Source organism: Sorghum bicolor, chromosome 2 (assembly GCF_000003195.3).
Source record: "Sorghum bicolor cultivar BTx623 chromosome 2, Sorghum_bicolor_NCBIv3, whole genome shotgun sequence".
NCBI lineage: Eukaryota > Viridiplantae > Streptophyta > Magnoliopsida > Poales > Poaceae > Sorghum > Sorghum bicolor.
This window is the reverse complement of record NC_012871.2, coordinates 9,008,098-9,026,108: the sequence shown is the minus strand read 5'-3', so window position 1 is coordinate 9,026,108 and position 18,011 is coordinate 9,008,098. Positions and strand designations below refer to the sequence as shown.

Genomic DNA, 18,011 nt, shown 5'->3' with positions numbered 1-18,011 from the left:
TTTTGCTAAAAGATAAGGTAAAACAACAAAAAAAATTGGCAAAAAGAGGTGAAGTAAACAGGTCTTAACACAACTACCTCGACCCATATCTACTCATGAGTCATGACCACTTTGTTGTTCACATTTCTATTATATATATATATATATATATATATATTACTCTCTCCATTTCAAATCATAAAACATTTTAAAAATCTTGGAGAGTCAAATCATCTCATGTTTGACCAAAATTGTAGAGAGAATTACAAAGATTTATGACATCAAATAGATATACTATATAAATATAATTAATAAAAAATCTAATGATACTTAGTTGGTATAATAAATGTTGTTATCTTATTATATAATTTTATTCAAATTTAAGATGCTTTGACTTTTTAGGATTCTTAGAATGTTAGGAACTTAGGATGGAGGGAGTATGGTATAATCCCGTCTGTGTGCCATCCTCCTATGCATGGAGCAAATTAGACGCTCATTGTCGATAGTTTTCTTAACTGCACGCACAACACGAGTTAAAACAACAATTTATCGAATAACGGACAACATGCCATTTGCATACTTTAGAATTTTAATTAATAGCTTCAGCTAACCATCGTCAATCAATATATACTTACAGCATGCTCAGCTACGTATACTAAACATATCGTCACAGTGATACGGCCGACGAAACGAAGAAGAGAGGTTAGATGCCAACAAGAGCTAGAGACGACAGAGCAATTGTAAGGACGGACGAGACGGGGACTCTGAGGTTGCCGCCGTGAGACTCTGCACCCGCCGGCGCCGGCGTTTTACCGCCTCCAGCAGCATCGCCGTCCTGATCCGTTTTTCAACAAAAAAGAGATCATCATCAGTCCATGGCCAACAAAAGGCAATGTGGACTATTTTGGCATGCATATTATGAAATCAAAGCAAAACATTAATTTCCCAACAGAAAGTCTTGTTGAGTCCAAAGTTCATAGTTTTCATGCCTTCACGGCACATTTATTTTGATTGTGAAATCATTCATTGAGAGTTGAAATTAAGCATTAGTTATATGACGTATACTATGGCCTTTGTGTTGAGATAGAATAAGGTGGAATTTAGTAAGTTTCACTCCAATCCACTCTAATATACGTGGATTCATGCGAATCTGACTACATACAAACAAAACTCATATATGTTTCCAAACTATAAAAGTAATCAAGTCAGAAGCTTGATCGTGCTAAGTTTTTTTTCCCTATATATATTGGGCACTGAGTAGTGACCGTTCCAATGCATAATTGTATTTCCCTTCAGGAAAGCATGAACGCATGATGCACGCTATTCAGTTTTTCCCTTCGATGCATGACGACTAAACGCAAAATGCGTCCAAAAGCGGCGAGGCCAATGCCGCATGCATGCACGAGCAAGCATACCTTTGCTACTGTCTCCGACGACTCATCGGCATGCCCGCTGGCCGCTGCCGCCGCCGGTGGCGGCGCATCCCCTCCTTCCTCCTCCTGCACGATCAAACAGGCACAACACGAGGGGAAGTCAAATTCCTGCGACAATCGCAGTCACAATCGACAAACAATAGACCAGAGCTTGTCAGCGAACCGTCGTCTTGTCTTCGTCGGTCGAATCACCCTTCTCTGACGACGGCGACGGTCCGGTGGCCTCGGATGAACCTTCGTCCTCCACGGACGACGGCGCAGGCGTCGACGCGGACGCGTCCGTCTCTTCAGGTGCCGCGGCCGCCTCCACTTCATCTTTCTTGGCAGCCTTGGATTCAGGGGCAGACGCCACCGTAGCTGCCGGCGCCGGCGCCGGCGCCGGCGCAGCCCCTGTCTTCACCTGCATTGCGCCGCGCATGCAGAAACGTCCGTCAGAACACGCACCAATGCGGCAATGCCTGCCACCGTATGCCCGTCGTCGTCTCGGCAATGGCAAGGCCAAGACGTGCGCGCGTACCCCGTCTTTCATGAGGCCGACGTCGTACACCGGCGTGAGGTTGGCGTAGAAGAGGCCGAAGTTGCGCTCGGCGACGGGGCCCGGCTTGAGGTTCTCGTTGAAGAGCGCGAAGATGTACGTCTCGAAGGTGCGCTTGGGCATCAGCGGCGTGCCGGACCCGCCGCCGGCCTCGCCGATGAGGTACCGGTTGTACTCCGCCGCGTCGGCGTTGCTGACGCCGATCTGCCCGTCCATGGCCTTGGTTGGCCACCCGGTCTCCCCCACCGCGATCTCCACGTCGTCGAAGCCGAGCTTCTTCATCGCCGAGTACACCGAGTCCAGCTGCGCCTCGAACATGCTGGTGTAGGTGATGCCCGTGCCGGGGTCCGTCACGCCCAGCTTGTTGTCCGGCCGCGCCAGCGCGTAGGGGAGCGTCGCGCCGTTGTACCCGAAGTACGGGTACGGGTTCACCATGAACGGCGACCTGCTCTGCCGGTGGAACGCCAGCATCGGCGCGAACACGGCGCGGTCCCAGCCGTCGCGGAACCGGCTCGCCGACGGCGGCTCGGAGGCGCCGGCAAGGATGCCCAGGGAGTGCGGCGTCGAGACGCGGATCTTGCGGAACCCCGCCGCCACCAGCGCCGCCCTGAGCGCGCGCATGGCGGGCACCAGGTTGGAGATGAGGGACGCGTCGCCCGTGTCCATGATCTCGTTCCCGACGAGGACGAGCGAGATGTCCGTCTTGGGGTAGTACGGCGCCACGTTGGCGGACACCCACGCCGCCGCGCCGTCCTTGGTCGCGAGCTTGGGGATGTCGCCGTTGCCCGCGGTGACCATGAGCGCGATGCCCGTGCCGGCGAAGGCGCGGACCATGTCCGGGTTCGTGTCGAACAGCTTCACGCGGTCGATGCGGGTGCGGTTGGCCAGGAACGACGCCACCGTCGCCGGCGGCGGGAGGTTGTCGCCCTTGGTGCCGTAGTTGACGCCGATAGCGGTGGTGGACGACGGCGCTACGACGAGGATGAGGAGGGACACGGAAACAACGACGGCAGCAGCTGCGTGCCGTTGCCACGACGGCGGTGCGGCCATGGTGGTGGTCTGGTCGGTGAAGTACGATCGCTCGCGCCGGCCGGACGCCCGTCCAACAGCGGTGGCGAGGGGCGTTCGGAGTTTAACTTCTGGCTGTGGTTACAGTGCGCCAATTATGGCTGGGTAAAGGTCCTACTATGGAGTAAAAGATTCCATTCAGGTTGGTACATTTCTTCTTTATATTAAGTAAGACCTTGTTTAGTTCTCAAAAGTTTTGTCAAAAATTTCAGATTATCCGTCACATCGAATCTTGCGGCATATAAATGAAGTATTAAATATAGAAGAAAACAAAAACTAATTACACAATTTACCTATAATTTGTGAGTCGAATTTTTTGAGTCGAGCATCTCCAAGGGTTTTACATTTGAGGTTTGCATTTTAGTAATTTGCCAAAAAGCTCCAAAAGAGGTATCCAACGGTTTTGCATTTGGAGTTTGCAATTTGGGCAACTTGGCAAATGAGGGAGCAAATTTAGCAAAAATTTCAAGATGTGGACGACTTTGCAAACCCGACCGCGCGAGCAAAGTCACGCACGAGAAAAGCGCACGCCTGGAGACCTTCTATTTTTATCCTTTGCCAAGTCCAAATGCCAATTCCCTTAGAGATGACCTATTTTTATCCTTAGCATTTTGTTATAGGAGTTTGCAAATAGCAACAAATGCCAAGTCAATTTGCCAAAGCCTTTGGAGATGCTCTTGATAATATTTGTCAAATAAAAACGAAAGTACTACAGTACCTAAAATTTTAAAATTTTGCCAACTGAACAAGGCCTAAGTAAAAGTCAAAATCATACTCCCTCGGTCCCAAAATAATAACTTTAAATTTATCCTAATAAAATAAATAATATTCTACGTAAACATAGAACACTGCCTCCTAATAAAAGAAACTAATCATAGGTGCATGCAAACGATAGCTATCAAAACCAGGAGATATTCTCCAAGAAAGAAAAGGAGATACAAGTATGTGCATCTTTTGCCAACGTCTTTGATCTTCAGAGATACAAGCATGTGTATCTTTTGCTGACGTCCTTAATCTTCAGAGTTCCTATAAAAAAATATCTGTTCAGAGTTCCTAGAAAACTATTTACTATGGAACAATAAGTGTGATAACTTGGATATTTAATAATTAGATGAATATAATTGTCTCAAAACACAATTTTATAGTAATATACTTTTACATCTATATCTATACCTATTAATAAAGAGGTAAAATTTCAGTCTGCCTTTTTTTTCTGCCTCTCCTCTCTCCGAGTCCACGACAACCACGAATCGAACGCGATGGAGACGACGAAAGAGACAAAATTTCTGGTATTTTTCTTCGTCCAGCCCATTCAAATCTAGCCCATCCGGCCCACTCACTCACGAGCAAGGCACTGGCCCACTTCCTCACGTCGCTGCCCACACCGATGCCGCAACACTTCTCGTCCCGTCGTCTCCCCGCGCCGCCGACGCAACGCTTCTGTCTCGCGCCGCCGTTGCTCCTGTCTCGTGGAACCATGCCGCGCGCCGCGCCACCGTTCCTCCAGTCTTAGTGCCAGTGCTCACCGCTTCCATCCCGCGCGCGCCGCCGCCGCTGTCTCGCAGCGCTGCCGCTCCTCGCGTCTCGCGTCTCGCGTACAGCGTGACGCTCAATGGAGCAGTCTGCGCCTCCTCCTCTCGGGCCGCGCGCAGCATCGACACTCAGTGGAGCAGTCTCCGCCTCCTCCCGCGCCTTGCTGTCGCAAGCCGACGCCGCCGCTTTGGTCGACGTTCATGGCATCACCGATGGTTCATCCACACGTAGCGAGTTGGAATCGGAATCCAATCAAATGAAGACACCAGCTTCGGACCGGAACAGCTCGAATCGGGAAAAAAACCCTGGTAAGTTCGACAAGAACTCCAGGTTCGACAAAAATTCCTTCACTTTTTTTCCAATTTATGTATTAGAGCGGTTGAAGCTAAACTTAAAAGTTGCCATGGGGATATCTTGTTTTCGCAGGATTTGAATCCTGATTTCACCGAGCTGAACAAGTACAGAGCCCGATCTCGTCAAGCTGAACAAGAAAATCGCTGAGCTGAACAATAACAAATACTCTTGACCTCGTCGTACACATGATCCAGCAAGGTTTGCTTCTTGATGTTGCTAAGTAGTATTAGGGTTCTCTTTCTTTTTCTCTTGTATACTGAAAAGTGTAGTTCATATGTTATTCTCTTTGGAATCGCTAGGTTTAGTTAATATACTAGGTATTCATATGTGTTTTTTCTTCTTCTTATTAGATAACGCTGAGTAGTATTAGGATTTTTTTTGCTCTTGTATACTGAAAAATTAGTTCATATGCTATTCTACCTTTGTGGCTGCGGCTTGGGGAAGCAAGGTGTGGAACGGTAGGAGGACAAACTGGAGTATGAGCCGATGTTTGGAATTTCTCATGGACAATATCTTTCAGTGTTCTGTCTTGAAGTGGAACTAAACCTTCTCATGGTCTGATCTGTCTCTGATTCAGTCTTGTCTTGCAGTAGAACTGAACCCTTCCCATGGATAGTATCTTTCAATGTCGTGTGATTTATGTTTTTTTTTTCTTGAAAGCTTCTGTAATCAAGGTTTGGATTTATATTTCTTCTTGAAATCTACTGTAATAAAATTTGTTTGGTTTGATAGTCTTTTTTCTTACCATACCAGAAGCTCCTAGGGATATTCGTTTTGTCTCCACAAAGACTGTTCCACCTTCCTGTGTTGTATTTTGGTTTCAAGTACTTACTGCAGCTGCCCATGGCTACTGAGATTTGAGATGGGGATACTTTCTTTTGTATTTTTGGAGGTGAGGAGGCGATAGAACTTGCACGCAGCATGTTGCAACCATGGCAGATGGTCATTGGATGGAACAATGCATTTGTGTGGCGATGGTACATTGTCATGGGAGCGAGCAATGCATCTGTTTGGCGATGACAGCTATGGGTTGACATGAACCCTGTTTTACTTCATATAAAATTTGAAGCAGACAATACATAGTGCTATTGTGTTAGGTAATTCTACATAGAAATTCTCAATGTTATTAATTACAAATTCATTGAACATATTATACAATCATACTTACACAAACAAATTATTTTTCTTATTTTCAGTGAACTTCTGATGTACAAGGATTTATTTATTTCCCGTTGCAACGCACGGGCATATTTACTAGTTTAAAACTAATGGTTAAAATAACGTAGAGCAATTGTAGGTCTACATATAATTTTCCCACTCGATAAAGAAATAGCATAACTATTTTATGCAGGACCATAGGAGTTTTTTTTAACTCCTCATGAAAAGTAGTACGAAGGCATCCGGAGTGTACCTTAGGGTGCGTCCCATGTACTCCATAGCCAATTATTCAGTATGTTTGTCCGTCATTAGATGGACTCTGCTTCCTTAAAAAAACATACTCCCTCCATCCATGAATAATCTAATTTATGAGTTATCTTATCTTAAGTTAAAATTTTAAATTTCAAAGACTACCAAGATTTGTGACACCAAATTAGTATTACTCCATGAAATATAAATAAGTTCAATATGGTGTATTAGATTAGATACACCATGAAATATGTTTTTATAATATGTTTAAAATATGGTGTCATTTTCTATAAATTCAGTCAAACATAAATAAGTTTGGCTCAATACGACTCTAATGCTCCATTTGGAACGTGAGATTTCTTAATGTTGTCCTACATTCTGTTAAATTTAAATTAAATACTGTAAATTTCCTATATAATTTATGTGATATTTCTATATTCCAAAAGAGCCTTAAAAATTGATTTCTTTGTGTACGTGGAAGTTCCTCGCATCTTCCGGCTGCATCCCTCCCCCTCCCCCTAGCAATGCTCCTTTCTACAATATTTTTATCCCTTTTTGCTTAGAGCAACTGCAGCAGTAGACCCCAAAAATAGGCCTCTACTTTTAATTTGGGTGCTCCTCCTATTTTTTGGGGTTTAACTTTTTTGCTTCAACTCCAACAGTAGCGCTCAAATTTGAACCCCCAAACCTATTCAAAAGAGAATGACAGAAGGGACACACTCGTCATTGTCTTTTTCTTCTTCCGATTTCTTCTTTCTTTGGACAGGGACACAATTAGAGCGTCGGGCCGGTTACCATAGGGTGTCATGCACATGCAAGGGAAGAAAGAGAGGGAGCATGCGCCGGGGCTAGGACACGCGATGGAGGATGGGGGCTGTCCTGTTGGGCCAACAGGAATGGGGTCTGGGGGAGAAACATGGGTGCCCAGCCAAATATGGGGTCAGTAGGGGCTCTGCTGGAGTAATGTTTTTAGCCTGGAAACCTATATTTAGCTATTGGGGCTTGAGTAGGGGCTCTGCTGGAGTTGCTCTTACCTTAGTAGCCAGAAACATGGAACATGATCATGTTTCGCGTTCTGGGTCCAAGCTCCCAATTGAGGAACATTTAGGGTTTCAACATTGCAAGTTCCCACGTTATAAAATAACACCTCAAGTTTCCATCTTTGTTCCACATTATTTAAAATGTGATCCGACACCGCGAGAAAAATGTTCCAAAGTCGCAAGAAAAAAGATTTAAAATGTGAAATAAAAGATTACAAAATTAATTAGAACGTACATTGAAAAAGGCCGATAACAAATTTTACCCATATGCTAGTGATAAAAAAGTTTTTACCAATGGACCTGCAAGAAGTACAAAAAATGATCATTAATTAACGACAAGTTATAGAAGTGGTTAGAAGCAAAAACAAAAACAAAAACAGAGAATGAACCAAGCGTCATGGCAAAAAAAAAAAAAAAGAAAGGGAAAGGAAAACCAAGAAAGAACAAAAAAACCAGTTTCATGGGCCGCTCTCGCTATCGAACCATAGTCATCCGTATGACCGCAGGAGCCTGCAGGCCCAGAAAGAAAAAGAGAGAGATACGGACCAACAATAAAAAGGGTAAGAGAGGGGGGCGGGCATACACCTCTTCGCTGTTCTTCTCCCGTTTCACCAGGAGTCTTGCGCTGGATTCGGCCGACTGAGCACGGCCTTGCCGCCGCCGCCGCCCTACTCCAAGCTGCGCAGGTCTTCGTCGGACCCTTTGCCGGCAACGAGCATCCACCAGTCACACACCAGGTATGCCCGCCCCCCGCTCTCTTCCATTCCTTCTGGGCAAAATTGAGCACCCGAACCCTAGTCAAGCTAGCTGTACCTGGGTCTGATCTAATCACAGGTGTAAGTGTATGCATGTATTATGCCTACTAATTTCGTTTTTTTGGCAAAAATAAATAAATAAATAAATAATAGTGTACATGTGTAACCGACCCTAATATACGGGGCCACTGCTGAATCTGATAGAAGACGAGGTGAGACGATAGAGATTAGGATCTTTTCAGATTGGTAGGGATCTAGATATCGTGTTAGTGTTTTTCATAATTATCCCGCACCATGCTGAAGCGGCAAATGTTTAAACCTGTCCTGAAAGTGTAGAAGCTTGTTTAGGATTCCAGCATTTGAAATCCAACTCCACCATGGTCGGCTGTTTCCATCTGATTTCCATTTGTCCATGGTGGCAGTAGATGAACTGTGAGACAAGTAAAAGAGGATTTATTTAGTCACAAATATGTGCTGCATCTCAATCTCTGCCCCATTATCAAACCCTGCTTGGTAGTCCTGAATCACTTTATCTTAACATGTGCTGCTGAAAAGCATCATGTGCTGCCGAAAAGCATCATGTGCCCTTTCAGGCTTCCACCATACCGCTACCTCAAACTCTCCTTCATCCATCGACTGGCTCAGCAAGGGCTGGAGATTCATCCATAGTGCTTTCTTTTGCTGGCAACCAAGCCTTAACTAATTGGATTGGTGTAACTTTGGTTTAATTTCTCCTTGGTATTTACTGTGAGCAATGGAGCCCTTTTCATGCTCATCTGTCTAACTAGTGCAAAAATTGTTTCACTTATTGGAAGGAATATTCTTTTTAGTCATGGATTCATTTACAGTCAATCCAGTAATGAAATCCATCCGTTTGATTTGGTCACCACCTCTATGTTTTGTTTTCTTTTGATATCCTGATGGGGTCCATCACTGTTATTTTACTTCTGTAACCCAAAGTGTTTATGGGTCGGATGCCCAATGTTTGCAGAGCTAACATGATGCTCTCTGTCCTGCTCCATGATAAGTTTCAAGTATCTGTAATCCAACTCCAGTGTTTCTTCATCATTTTGTAGTTGTAGAAAGTGATGAACCTCCTGGATATTCTCTCAACAAACAAATAGTATAAGCAGACTTACAGGTGTAATTTGTCTGGACAGGCCTTTAAGAGAGATTTCTTGCTGTATTGACCTTATTACCTACAACTCACTTCACCTTGGTCATTTGTTGATTGGATTACTTACTCATTAGTCAGGTAGACCTGCTACCCTCCAATCCTCCATGCAGCTTGTTCTCTCAGATAACTCCATAAGATTTACTTAGATTAGATCGGCCACTTTGCTTAAATATCCAACTATGTATTTCTTTTCATGTGAGATGATATGCTCATTAAGCTTTAGAAATTTTATCAGTGTTTAGATGTTAAACAAGGAAAGGATTAAGCTGCTAATTTATCACAGCATTGCCAAATGCCATGCAATATCAGTTGTCCTGATTTTTTCCCCTTGAATACACTGGAGAGCTGTGTTAAGTTGTCTAAACAGTTCCACTGGTGCCACAGGTACATCATCTATTCCTAAAAAGTTAGTTCATAGTTGCATGAACTTCATCTGCTTGGCCATCAGATTTACTCAGCTTAGATTCATGTATCATCACATTTTACTGGGCTGTATCAAATTTGCAATGAATTGTCTATCAGATTAGCAACCATGGTTTAATTTCTTCTGCTCTAGTACTTTTTCCAGTTGACCTAGTCTTGCAGAAGATCCCTCGTCTTTGCATCTTGCAGTTGTGTTAAACCATGAATAGAAAATGGCGGTACGACAGCTTATGTTTTTTTGGCTGATGCTGTCTGTTGTGAGAGAAAAACACTGTTCCATGTCTAAAAAATAGGGCTGATTTTGGCTGATAAGCTCAAGCGAACAAAGCAAGATGATATTGCTGATGCTGATTTTTTGGCTGATATTAGTTGTGTTTCATTGAAGATAAACTTAGCTTAAAAATTTGGATGGGCTAAGTTGCTAGTTTTATTGGAGACACTATAACTGTCACCATGATAGCTTGAACAGCGTGCCATCTTGGACAGCAATATCATTTTGTGACACTTTGGACAACCAATATGGTGTTCATTGCTTCCTAATCATTTTCAGCTGTGTTCTGCTTTCTAGTAGTCATTTATGTTTTGCATTGGAATCATATTTCTGGGTTTACATAAGTGTTTTAATCTTGGTACCAGGTTTTGTTGCAATGGGGTTATTCAAGGGCAGCTTCACACTTTTGGTGGGAATGGGATGTGGTATCTATGTAGCTCAGAACTACAACGTTCCGAACGTCAAGAAGTTATTCAACACATATGTTTTTCTGGCTAAGCACATTGAGGAAACCTACCGAAAGCCGAAGAAAGACGATGATTGATTCTTTGGGAAAGCAAGTACAGCTAACATTATACGGAAAGGTGCTTTTTTGAAATGGTGAAGGCAATTTTGGTTATGAACAAGTATTGAACTCTGGTGGGTAATGTTGGTTAGTTGTGGAATTCAGTTGCTGTAATAGTTTTTGGTCGTGTTAGACCATGAGCTTCTATAGCATCCCTTCTGCTCGTGTTCCTCTGCCTGGGAAATGCACTGAACTTTGTAATTGAAGTGCGGTGATGGATAATGTAGCATCATATCAGTGTGTTTGTCAACATAGGATGGGATGATATGTTTAGTTGACTCTAGATTTGTCTTGGTTTGTTTACATTGTGGTGTTCCTGGATTTACCACGATCGATGATGACAATTTATATTTTCAACCGGGGTAGGGATGTGCCTTTTCCCACCCATCATCTAGGGTTGACAAACCATGCCGAAATACAGTCGAGTTGGCACGCATCCTTCTGAACGCATGCTTCATGTGCTCGTTTGTGCTATTCACCTTGTTGCTTATCTGTTGTGACCAAACTTTTAGAATATGTATTACCATCTACGAGGTCAAATAGCTGCACTATCAAGATATATTTCGTGGAGAATTTAATAAAACTATTTGTATGTGTTGGTGCATTTTTCTATAGACTTGGCTAAAACCAGAAGAGTTTTAACTTAGAATGCTAATAATAACAGGGTAAACATTAAATTTTTCCTAAACAAATATCCTCGAAGCTCTTTGAAAAATTCGATGGCTACAAAATGAAGTGTTGAAGCGCACTAAGACACTTTGTTGAAATTTTACATTAATCTTATTACCACCTTTTTAGCCAAAAAAGAAATATTGATTACATAGGAACACATATCAAAGAGGCAAAGAGCCCCTTCAATTTTACACATGAACAAAGAACAGTTGCAAGTATTTTTGTACATAAACCCCTTGATAGAACTCACTAACCCTCCTGATCAGTGGCTGAACATGAGTCTATTTAGCTGTTGGCCACTCTTTTATTTATACCAAAGAGGCAAAGAGCCCTCTTCAATTTTGCACATATTAAAAAGTCCCTTTAATTTTGCATATGAACGAGACTCAAGACCAGTGAGTGGGGCTTGTTTGGTTGTTGGCCACAGTTTGCCATGCCTAAGGTGGTGTTTACCAATCACCCAAGGCTAGGTGTTTGTCAATCGGCCGTACTTGTGGCTTCACATATTCTATGCTAAAATTAGGTTGTTTGGTTCGTTACTAAGGTGCGGCAAAATTTGTGTGGCTATTATTTGGATGGCTATCATAAATATCAAAAGTTACAGCATTACTTTACACAGATTAAATTAATGCTGCTAAAAAATCAGATTAAATTAATAGCTAAGAAATAGTAGCGAAAATGCAAATTGCAAGTTGTGTTAATCTCTTTTAAAAGGAAAACTCAAAACAAATTATTACCGTGGATAAAAAGTCCAGCCGCCTGCCGCCCGCTGCTCTGTGCTCCCCCAGACGGCCAGACTAACCTGTAGTGTAGCTACTGCTCCCGTCGCCGTCCTCCCGGCCTCCGCAGTCCGCACTCGCGCTCCCGGTCGTGCGTGAGCCGGGGAGGTGCAAATGCGACTGCCACCTTACCTTTTCGACGGCCAGGAGAACGAACGGAAGCGCGTTCTCTGATGGCCCAGGCGGCGAGGAAAGCTGCCGCCGCCGCACTGCTCTCGCCGCCGCAGACTTTCTTCGTGTCTCCTTCCTCCGCTGTGCTCCTCCCGGAGGCCTGTGCGGCTAAAAAGGCCTTGTCTGAGGCACATCGACAGCGCGTGCGCGGTTGTGTCCGGTCCTCCTGGGTAAAAGCCCGTGGCTTACACAACGCGCGCGGGGTGTTCGACAGAACGCCTACGCGGAACTTGCCCGCATGGACGTCGATCATCTCCGGCTGCGCGCGTGAAGGCCGGCACGCGGACGGCATGCGCGCGTTCACGGAGATGCTGGACGGATGCGGTGTGACCGCGCCGAATGCCTTTGTGCTCGCAGGCGTCCTCCGGTGTTGCGCGGGGCTCGGCGACGTCGAGTCCGGCAGGCGCATCCACGGGTGGATTCTGCGGAGCGGCGTGTGTCCGGACGTGGTGCTCTGCAATGCAGTTCTCGACATGTATGCCAAGTGCGGCGACCATGGGCGCGCCAGGAGGGTGTTCGGGGCGATGACCCAGAAGGACGCCACATCCTGGAACATTGTGATCAGGGCGTGTCTGCAGGACGGCGACTTTGTGGGGGCGATGCGGCTGTTTGATGAATCGTCGTTGAGGGATGTTTCGAGCTGGAACACGATCATCAGTGGGCTTATGAGGCATGGGCGCACCACTGAGGCGTTGGATTGCCTGCAGCAAATGGTGAGAGCTGGAGTTGTGTTTAGTAACTACACTTACTCCATGGCGTTTTCCTTGGCTGGCTTGCTTTTATTGCTTGACCTAGGCCGGCAGCTCCATGGTCGCGTGATGGTGGCTGTCTTGGAGGAGGATGTGTTTGTCCGCTGCTCTCTCATTGACATGTACTGCAAGTGTGGGGAAATGGAGACTGCTCTGTCAATCTTTGATCGCTGGTCAGAGTTCACAGATGACATACAGTTTGCATGGAGCGCGATGGTCGCTGGGTATATCCAGAATGGCAGGGAGGAGGAAGCTCTTGAGTTCTTCCGCAGGATGCTGCGTGAAGGAGTTCCTGCTGGGCAGTTCATCCTCACTAGTGTAGCTGCAGCCTGTGCAAATGCAGGGATGGTTGAGCAAGGCAGGCAAGTGCATGGATTTGTTGAGAAGCTGGGTCACAGATTTGATGCACCATTGGCATCTGCCATCGTTGACATGTATTCAAAGTGTGGTAGCCTTGAAGATGCTTGCAGGATATTTGAAAGTGCTCAGGACAAGAATGTTGCTCTCTGGACTACTATGTTGTGCTCCTATGCAACACACGGGAAAGGAAGAATGGCATTAGAGACCTTCAGCAGAATGAAGGCTGAAAAGATCACACCAAATGAGATAACCCTCGTCTCTGTTCTTTCTGCTTGTAGCCATAGTGGATTGGTCAGCGAGGGATACCACTACTTCAATCTTATGCAGAAAGAGTATGGAATTGTTCCAAGCACTGAGCACTACAATTGCATGGTTGATCTTTACGGACGAGCTGGGCTACTTGACAAAGCAAAGAATTTCATTGAGGAAAACAAGATCAGCCATGAAGCTATTGTTTGGAAGACTTTGCTGTCAGCTTGCCGACTTCACAAGCACATTGAGTATGCAAAATTGGCATCTGAAAAGTTGGTTCAACTAGAACAATATGATGCTGGATCATATGTTCTGATGTCAAACATGTATGCCACCAACAGCAAATGGCTCGACACTTTCAAGCTCAGAAGTTCAATGAGGGAAAGGAGAGTCAGGAAGCAGCCAGGTCAATCATGGATCCATCTGAAAAATACCGTGCATAGATTTGTTGCACTGGACATGTCTCACCCGAGATCGGCTGAAATTTATGCTTACGTGGAGAAGCTGATGGAGAGGCTGAAGGAAATGGGGTACGCAAGTAGAACTGATCTTGTTGTACACGATATTGAGGAGGAACAGAGAGAAACATCTCTGAAGTTCCACAGTGAGAAACTTGCTATTGCATTTGGGATCATCAGCACCCCTGTTGGGACGCCACTTCGGATCTTCAAGAATCTGCGTGTTTGTGAGGACTGCCATGAGACAATCAAGTTTATAACCCGAGCCACAGATCGGGAAATTGTTGTTCGAGACTTGTATCGGTTCCATCATTTCAAGGATGGCCAATGTTCTTGTGAGGATTTCTGGTGAAAGGTTTTGCTTGATATTGGTTGACAAAGTGTAGGCTGTACTATGTCTGCACTTGGAGATAGCGGCTGACTAATAGAGTAAGGTATCTGGTTGACAAATAGCGTAAACGCACAGTGTGGGAAGGAGCTAATGTGCTGAAAAATAACAGCAGCAAAAGAAATTGAAGGGGAAAGAAAACATCGACCCCTGCTCAGTTTTCATGCCATACATTATTCAGGGACGATTAGCAGGACACTCAGTCAACCATTGGTGGCGCATGTTTGAGCACTACTCACCTGTAAGTATAGAAGTTTGGATTTGTGAATTTCCTTGCGTTTATTTTATTTTTGGGTTCTTACTTCTAGGGTGCTTTTGCAGAGCCAAGTTGTTTTTTTTTTATTTTTATTTTTTTTTGGAAAAGCTTAGAGCCAAGTTTAGAGTGATCCTTGTTATGGTGGTAGAAAGTATCTGTATCAAAAAGTCACGGCATGGAAGTTTATGAGGATTACATAATCATGTATATATGTGGACTTGGCATGAAGGTGCTTGTTTAGGATTCCAACAACTTGAAATCCAACACCGCCATGGTTGGTGGTTTGCATCTGATTTTCATTTGTCCATGGTGGCAGTAGATGAACTGTGAGTTAAGTAATGAAAATTTGGTCACAAAACTGTGCTGCCTCGCAATCCCAATTCCCGGCTGCCCCATTATCAAGCTTTGCTTGGTACTGCCCAATCACTTAATCTTTGCGTGTGCTGCCGAAAGACATCCTGCGACCTTCCAGGCTTCCACCAGAGCACCGCCTCAAACTCTCCTCATCCATTGACTGGCTCAGCAAGGGCAGATTCATCCATGGTGGGGCAGATTCATCCATGGTGCTTTCTTTTGTTGGCAACCCTTAACTAATTGCTCAGCAAGGTGCGTGTCAGGGAGTTTTAGTTTAATCAGCCATCTCACACTCTCACTGGACAAGGACGCAATAATTCTTGGGTCACCAGTAAGATCATTTGCACAAATGGTTTGTAGACAATAATTACTTGTTTTGCCTTGTCACTATAACTTTTGAACCTTTGTAGGTTTTTTTTTCATACAGTTCTCACCTATTGAAACTAAGAAATGTAGAATCACATGTTCATCATACAATAAATAATAATAATAATAATAATACATGATAATAATTTCATATCATAATTATTTATAAATCTTTGTGAAAAAATGGTTAAACTAAAACTTATTTGACTTAGCACTAGCTAGCAAGTGTATTCCTTTGTTAGATCGAACGAGTAAAACCATATGGAGTGAAAATTGTTAGTGATTTATAAGTTCAACTGTTAAAGCTTGGTAATTGTTTAGTGAGGTTCAATTTTGATTATATTTGACACCTCCTCAGTAAACAGATGCTATATTGGTATGGATTGTCAATAAAAATCTGAGATACATGGTATTCTTCTCGCTTGTGCAAGGACATGTGCGTTGTGGGAGTTCTAGGAAGCTGCAGATCATGAGGTAAAATAATTCTTGCTAGGCTTCTGGTCACCATGCTTACTTAGATTGTGTTTTTTTGTTCTAATCCATTGTCCTAGATATTGCAACATTTTAGATGCTATGTACTGCTTTATAAGTAATTCTAGCATGCATGTAATTGGCAAGTTCAGTGAATTTACCTTTCTGCCAATTTCAGAAAAATTGATGTTCAGTTGAGTTGTGCCAATTTTAACAAGTTCTCATCTTCTTGCAGATGTACTATGTGAACCAGGAGCTTACAGCTGAGGATTTTCTTTATGATGACGATTACGAGATAGACCTCTCTGTGTCCAATCTGGATGTCCTTAATAACCTGGAAGGGATTGTTCAGCTGGAATATCCACAATTCAACTTATCGCAAGAGTTAGCCCCTAATGCATACCTTGGCATGAGAAACTGTGAACAGAGTTTTGGGGTGTTTTCCTGCAAATGGCAGATCTTTTCATTAGCCATTCTGTAACATTGCAGAACTTTTCGAGTGAGGTTTCCTATCTTTTCAATGTCAGAACATATAATTAGCCAGGAGAACATCTTTTTCTCTTCGAATTATAATGCAATCAGTTAAAACTTGCAGGAATGCTCAACTAAGTCGGTATCCATCCCTTCAGATTGGCGGCTGCTATGAAATTCACGATATTGAGGATCTTGTCAGGGTTCCATCATTATTCTTGATGAGGCCCAGTAAGACTTCACTTCTATGACTCTTTTTTCAGCTACCTATTGATTTCCTGGTACTTCAATAGTTTCATCAAGCAAACTAAATTTCAAGACAAGGTGGGTGATGATGACGAACAATTGCGCTGGAACTGCGCTGCGCCCTCAGTGCCACCCACCTAGGTAAATTTTAAGACAAAACCCGGTGTTAAATGAAAAAAGAGAGAAAAAACAACATTTTTATTAGTACTCCTACTTATATAAAAAATCAATCTATTCTGGTCAATTTGCATTGTGACTGTCGTGTTAAATCTTCCTCCTTGTTCAGTGCGGTGGCTTTACACACGATTTAACATCACTTGGTGGTGAAATATTATGCCCTTCGTTTACCAAAGCTAACAATACAAAACAAATTGGCAGCACTTCGTATAGATGAGCATCATCCTCTGGGTTGAGATAAGGAATCTAGACAGTATTTTGAAGGTAAGTTCTGCTTGTGTACCCCCCAAAAAAAAACTGTTAATCAAATTTTCAAGATCAACAAAATATTGAAAACCAGCTGTCTGAAGAGTTCGCAAAATACTGAAAACCACCATAATTATTCTAAGATCGTCCTTTTACCACTTTATAGGTAAGATGCCTTGGATATCTAAATCTTATTGGATCACAAACTTCAGGATAGCATTGCTGAAGAGTTGATTGGACCAGTAATTGAGCTCCCTCCTTGTATACTATTTTTTAGAGAGCAGGGCTGACTGAAAGCTATATTGACTGCACTAAGTTTGTTTAGATAACCAATCAGAATTTTTGCAATATGGTTCTTGTTTGTAAATGTTGTGTTCCCTTGAGAAAGACGAATTTTATATATGTATATATCCACTACGGACTATGGACAGCTCTGCGCTGCAGAGGACATTCAATTGGGCTGTACTGTACTAGGCATTGGAACTATATATGTGACAATTATATTTGTCTGTGTGAAAAGTGTCATATGAATTTCTGGTTACTTGTGAATCGACTTTTGGTTGTATGATTTGTATTTCCTAATTAAACTATAACATTAATACGGGCATTAGAATTTCAGATTACCTACTAATGGACTTTTGGTTGTTTGATTTGTATTACCTAATTAATTTATAGCGTTAACAAGACCAATATACTAGTGATTCAAGTTTAACTGTTAAGCTCGTGTGCAGGGATAGTCCAGTAAAAGCACGCATCCGCTCGTGTGCAGGCAGTTGAATCCACAAGTTTGGGCCTTGTTTTAGTTCACCTCGAAATCCAAAAAGTTTTCAAGATTTCCCGTCACATCGAATTTTGCGGCACATGCATGAAGTATTAAATATAAATGAAAATAAAAACTAATTAAACAGTTTGTCTGTAAATCACGAGACGAATCTTTTGATCTCAGTTAGTTTATAATTAGATAATATTTGTCAAATAAAAACGAAAATACTACGGTAGTGAAATCGAAAAAATTTCGGAACTACACGAGGCCTTGGATGGTGGAACCGTGGAAC

At 43.5% G+C, this 18,011-nt stretch overlaps 3 protein-coding genes across 11 annotated transcripts; 2 read left to right on the top strand and 1 right to left on the bottom strand.

The window, feature by feature from the left end:
* Positions 515–3,256, bottom strand: LOC8081772 (glucan endo-1,3-beta-glucosidase). Its single transcript, XM_021454535.1, has 4 exons — positions 1,930–3,256; positions 1,576–1,812; positions 1,395–1,478; positions 515–814 (listed from the first exon to the last, which is right to left on the bottom strand). The coding sequence occupies exons 1-4, from the start codon at positions 2,995–2,997 to the stop codon at positions 683–685; spliced, it is 1,521 nt and encodes a 506-aa protein (XP_021310210.1). The 5' UTR covers positions 2,998–3,256; the 3' UTR covers positions 515–682.
* LOC8081771 lies at positions 7,897–10,976 on the top strand. Of its 2 annotated transcripts, XM_021452206.1 has the most exons (3): positions 7,897–8,086; positions 9,265–9,359; positions 10,341–10,976. In XM_021452206.1, exon 3 carries the CDS (start codon positions 10,352–10,354, stop codon positions 10,517–10,519), a length of 168 nt encoding a protein of 55 aa, XP_021307881.1. In that variant the 5' UTR covers positions 7,897–8,086; positions 9,265–9,359; positions 10,341–10,351; the 3' UTR covers positions 10,520–10,976. The 2 variants fall into 2 exon arrangements, with proteins under 2 accessions (XP_021307881.1, XP_021307880.1); XM_021452205.1 differs by lacking the exon at positions 9,265–9,359 and having other exon boundaries at positions 7,902–8,086.
* LOC8081482 (pentatricopeptide repeat-containing protein At3g24000, mitochondrial) lies at positions 11,918–17,487 on the top strand. Of its 8 annotated transcripts, none has more exons than XM_021452293.1 (6): positions 11,918–14,610; positions 15,711–15,819; positions 16,052–16,315; positions 16,412–16,674; positions 16,820–16,974; positions 17,123–17,487. In XM_021452293.1, the coding sequence occupies exon 1, from the start codon at positions 12,165–12,167 to the stop codon at positions 14,331–14,333; it is 2,169 nt and encodes a 722-aa protein (XP_021307968.1). In that variant the 5' UTR covers positions 11,918–12,164; the 3' UTR covers positions 14,334–14,610; positions 15,711–15,819; positions 16,052–16,315; positions 16,412–16,674; positions 16,820–16,974; positions 17,123–17,487. The 8 variants fall into 8 exon arrangements, with proteins under 8 accessions (XP_021307968.1, XP_021307967.1, XP_021307970.1 ...); XM_021452292.1 differs by having other exon boundaries at positions 15,704–15,819; XM_021452295.1 differs by having other exon boundaries at positions 15,704–15,819; positions 16,399–16,674.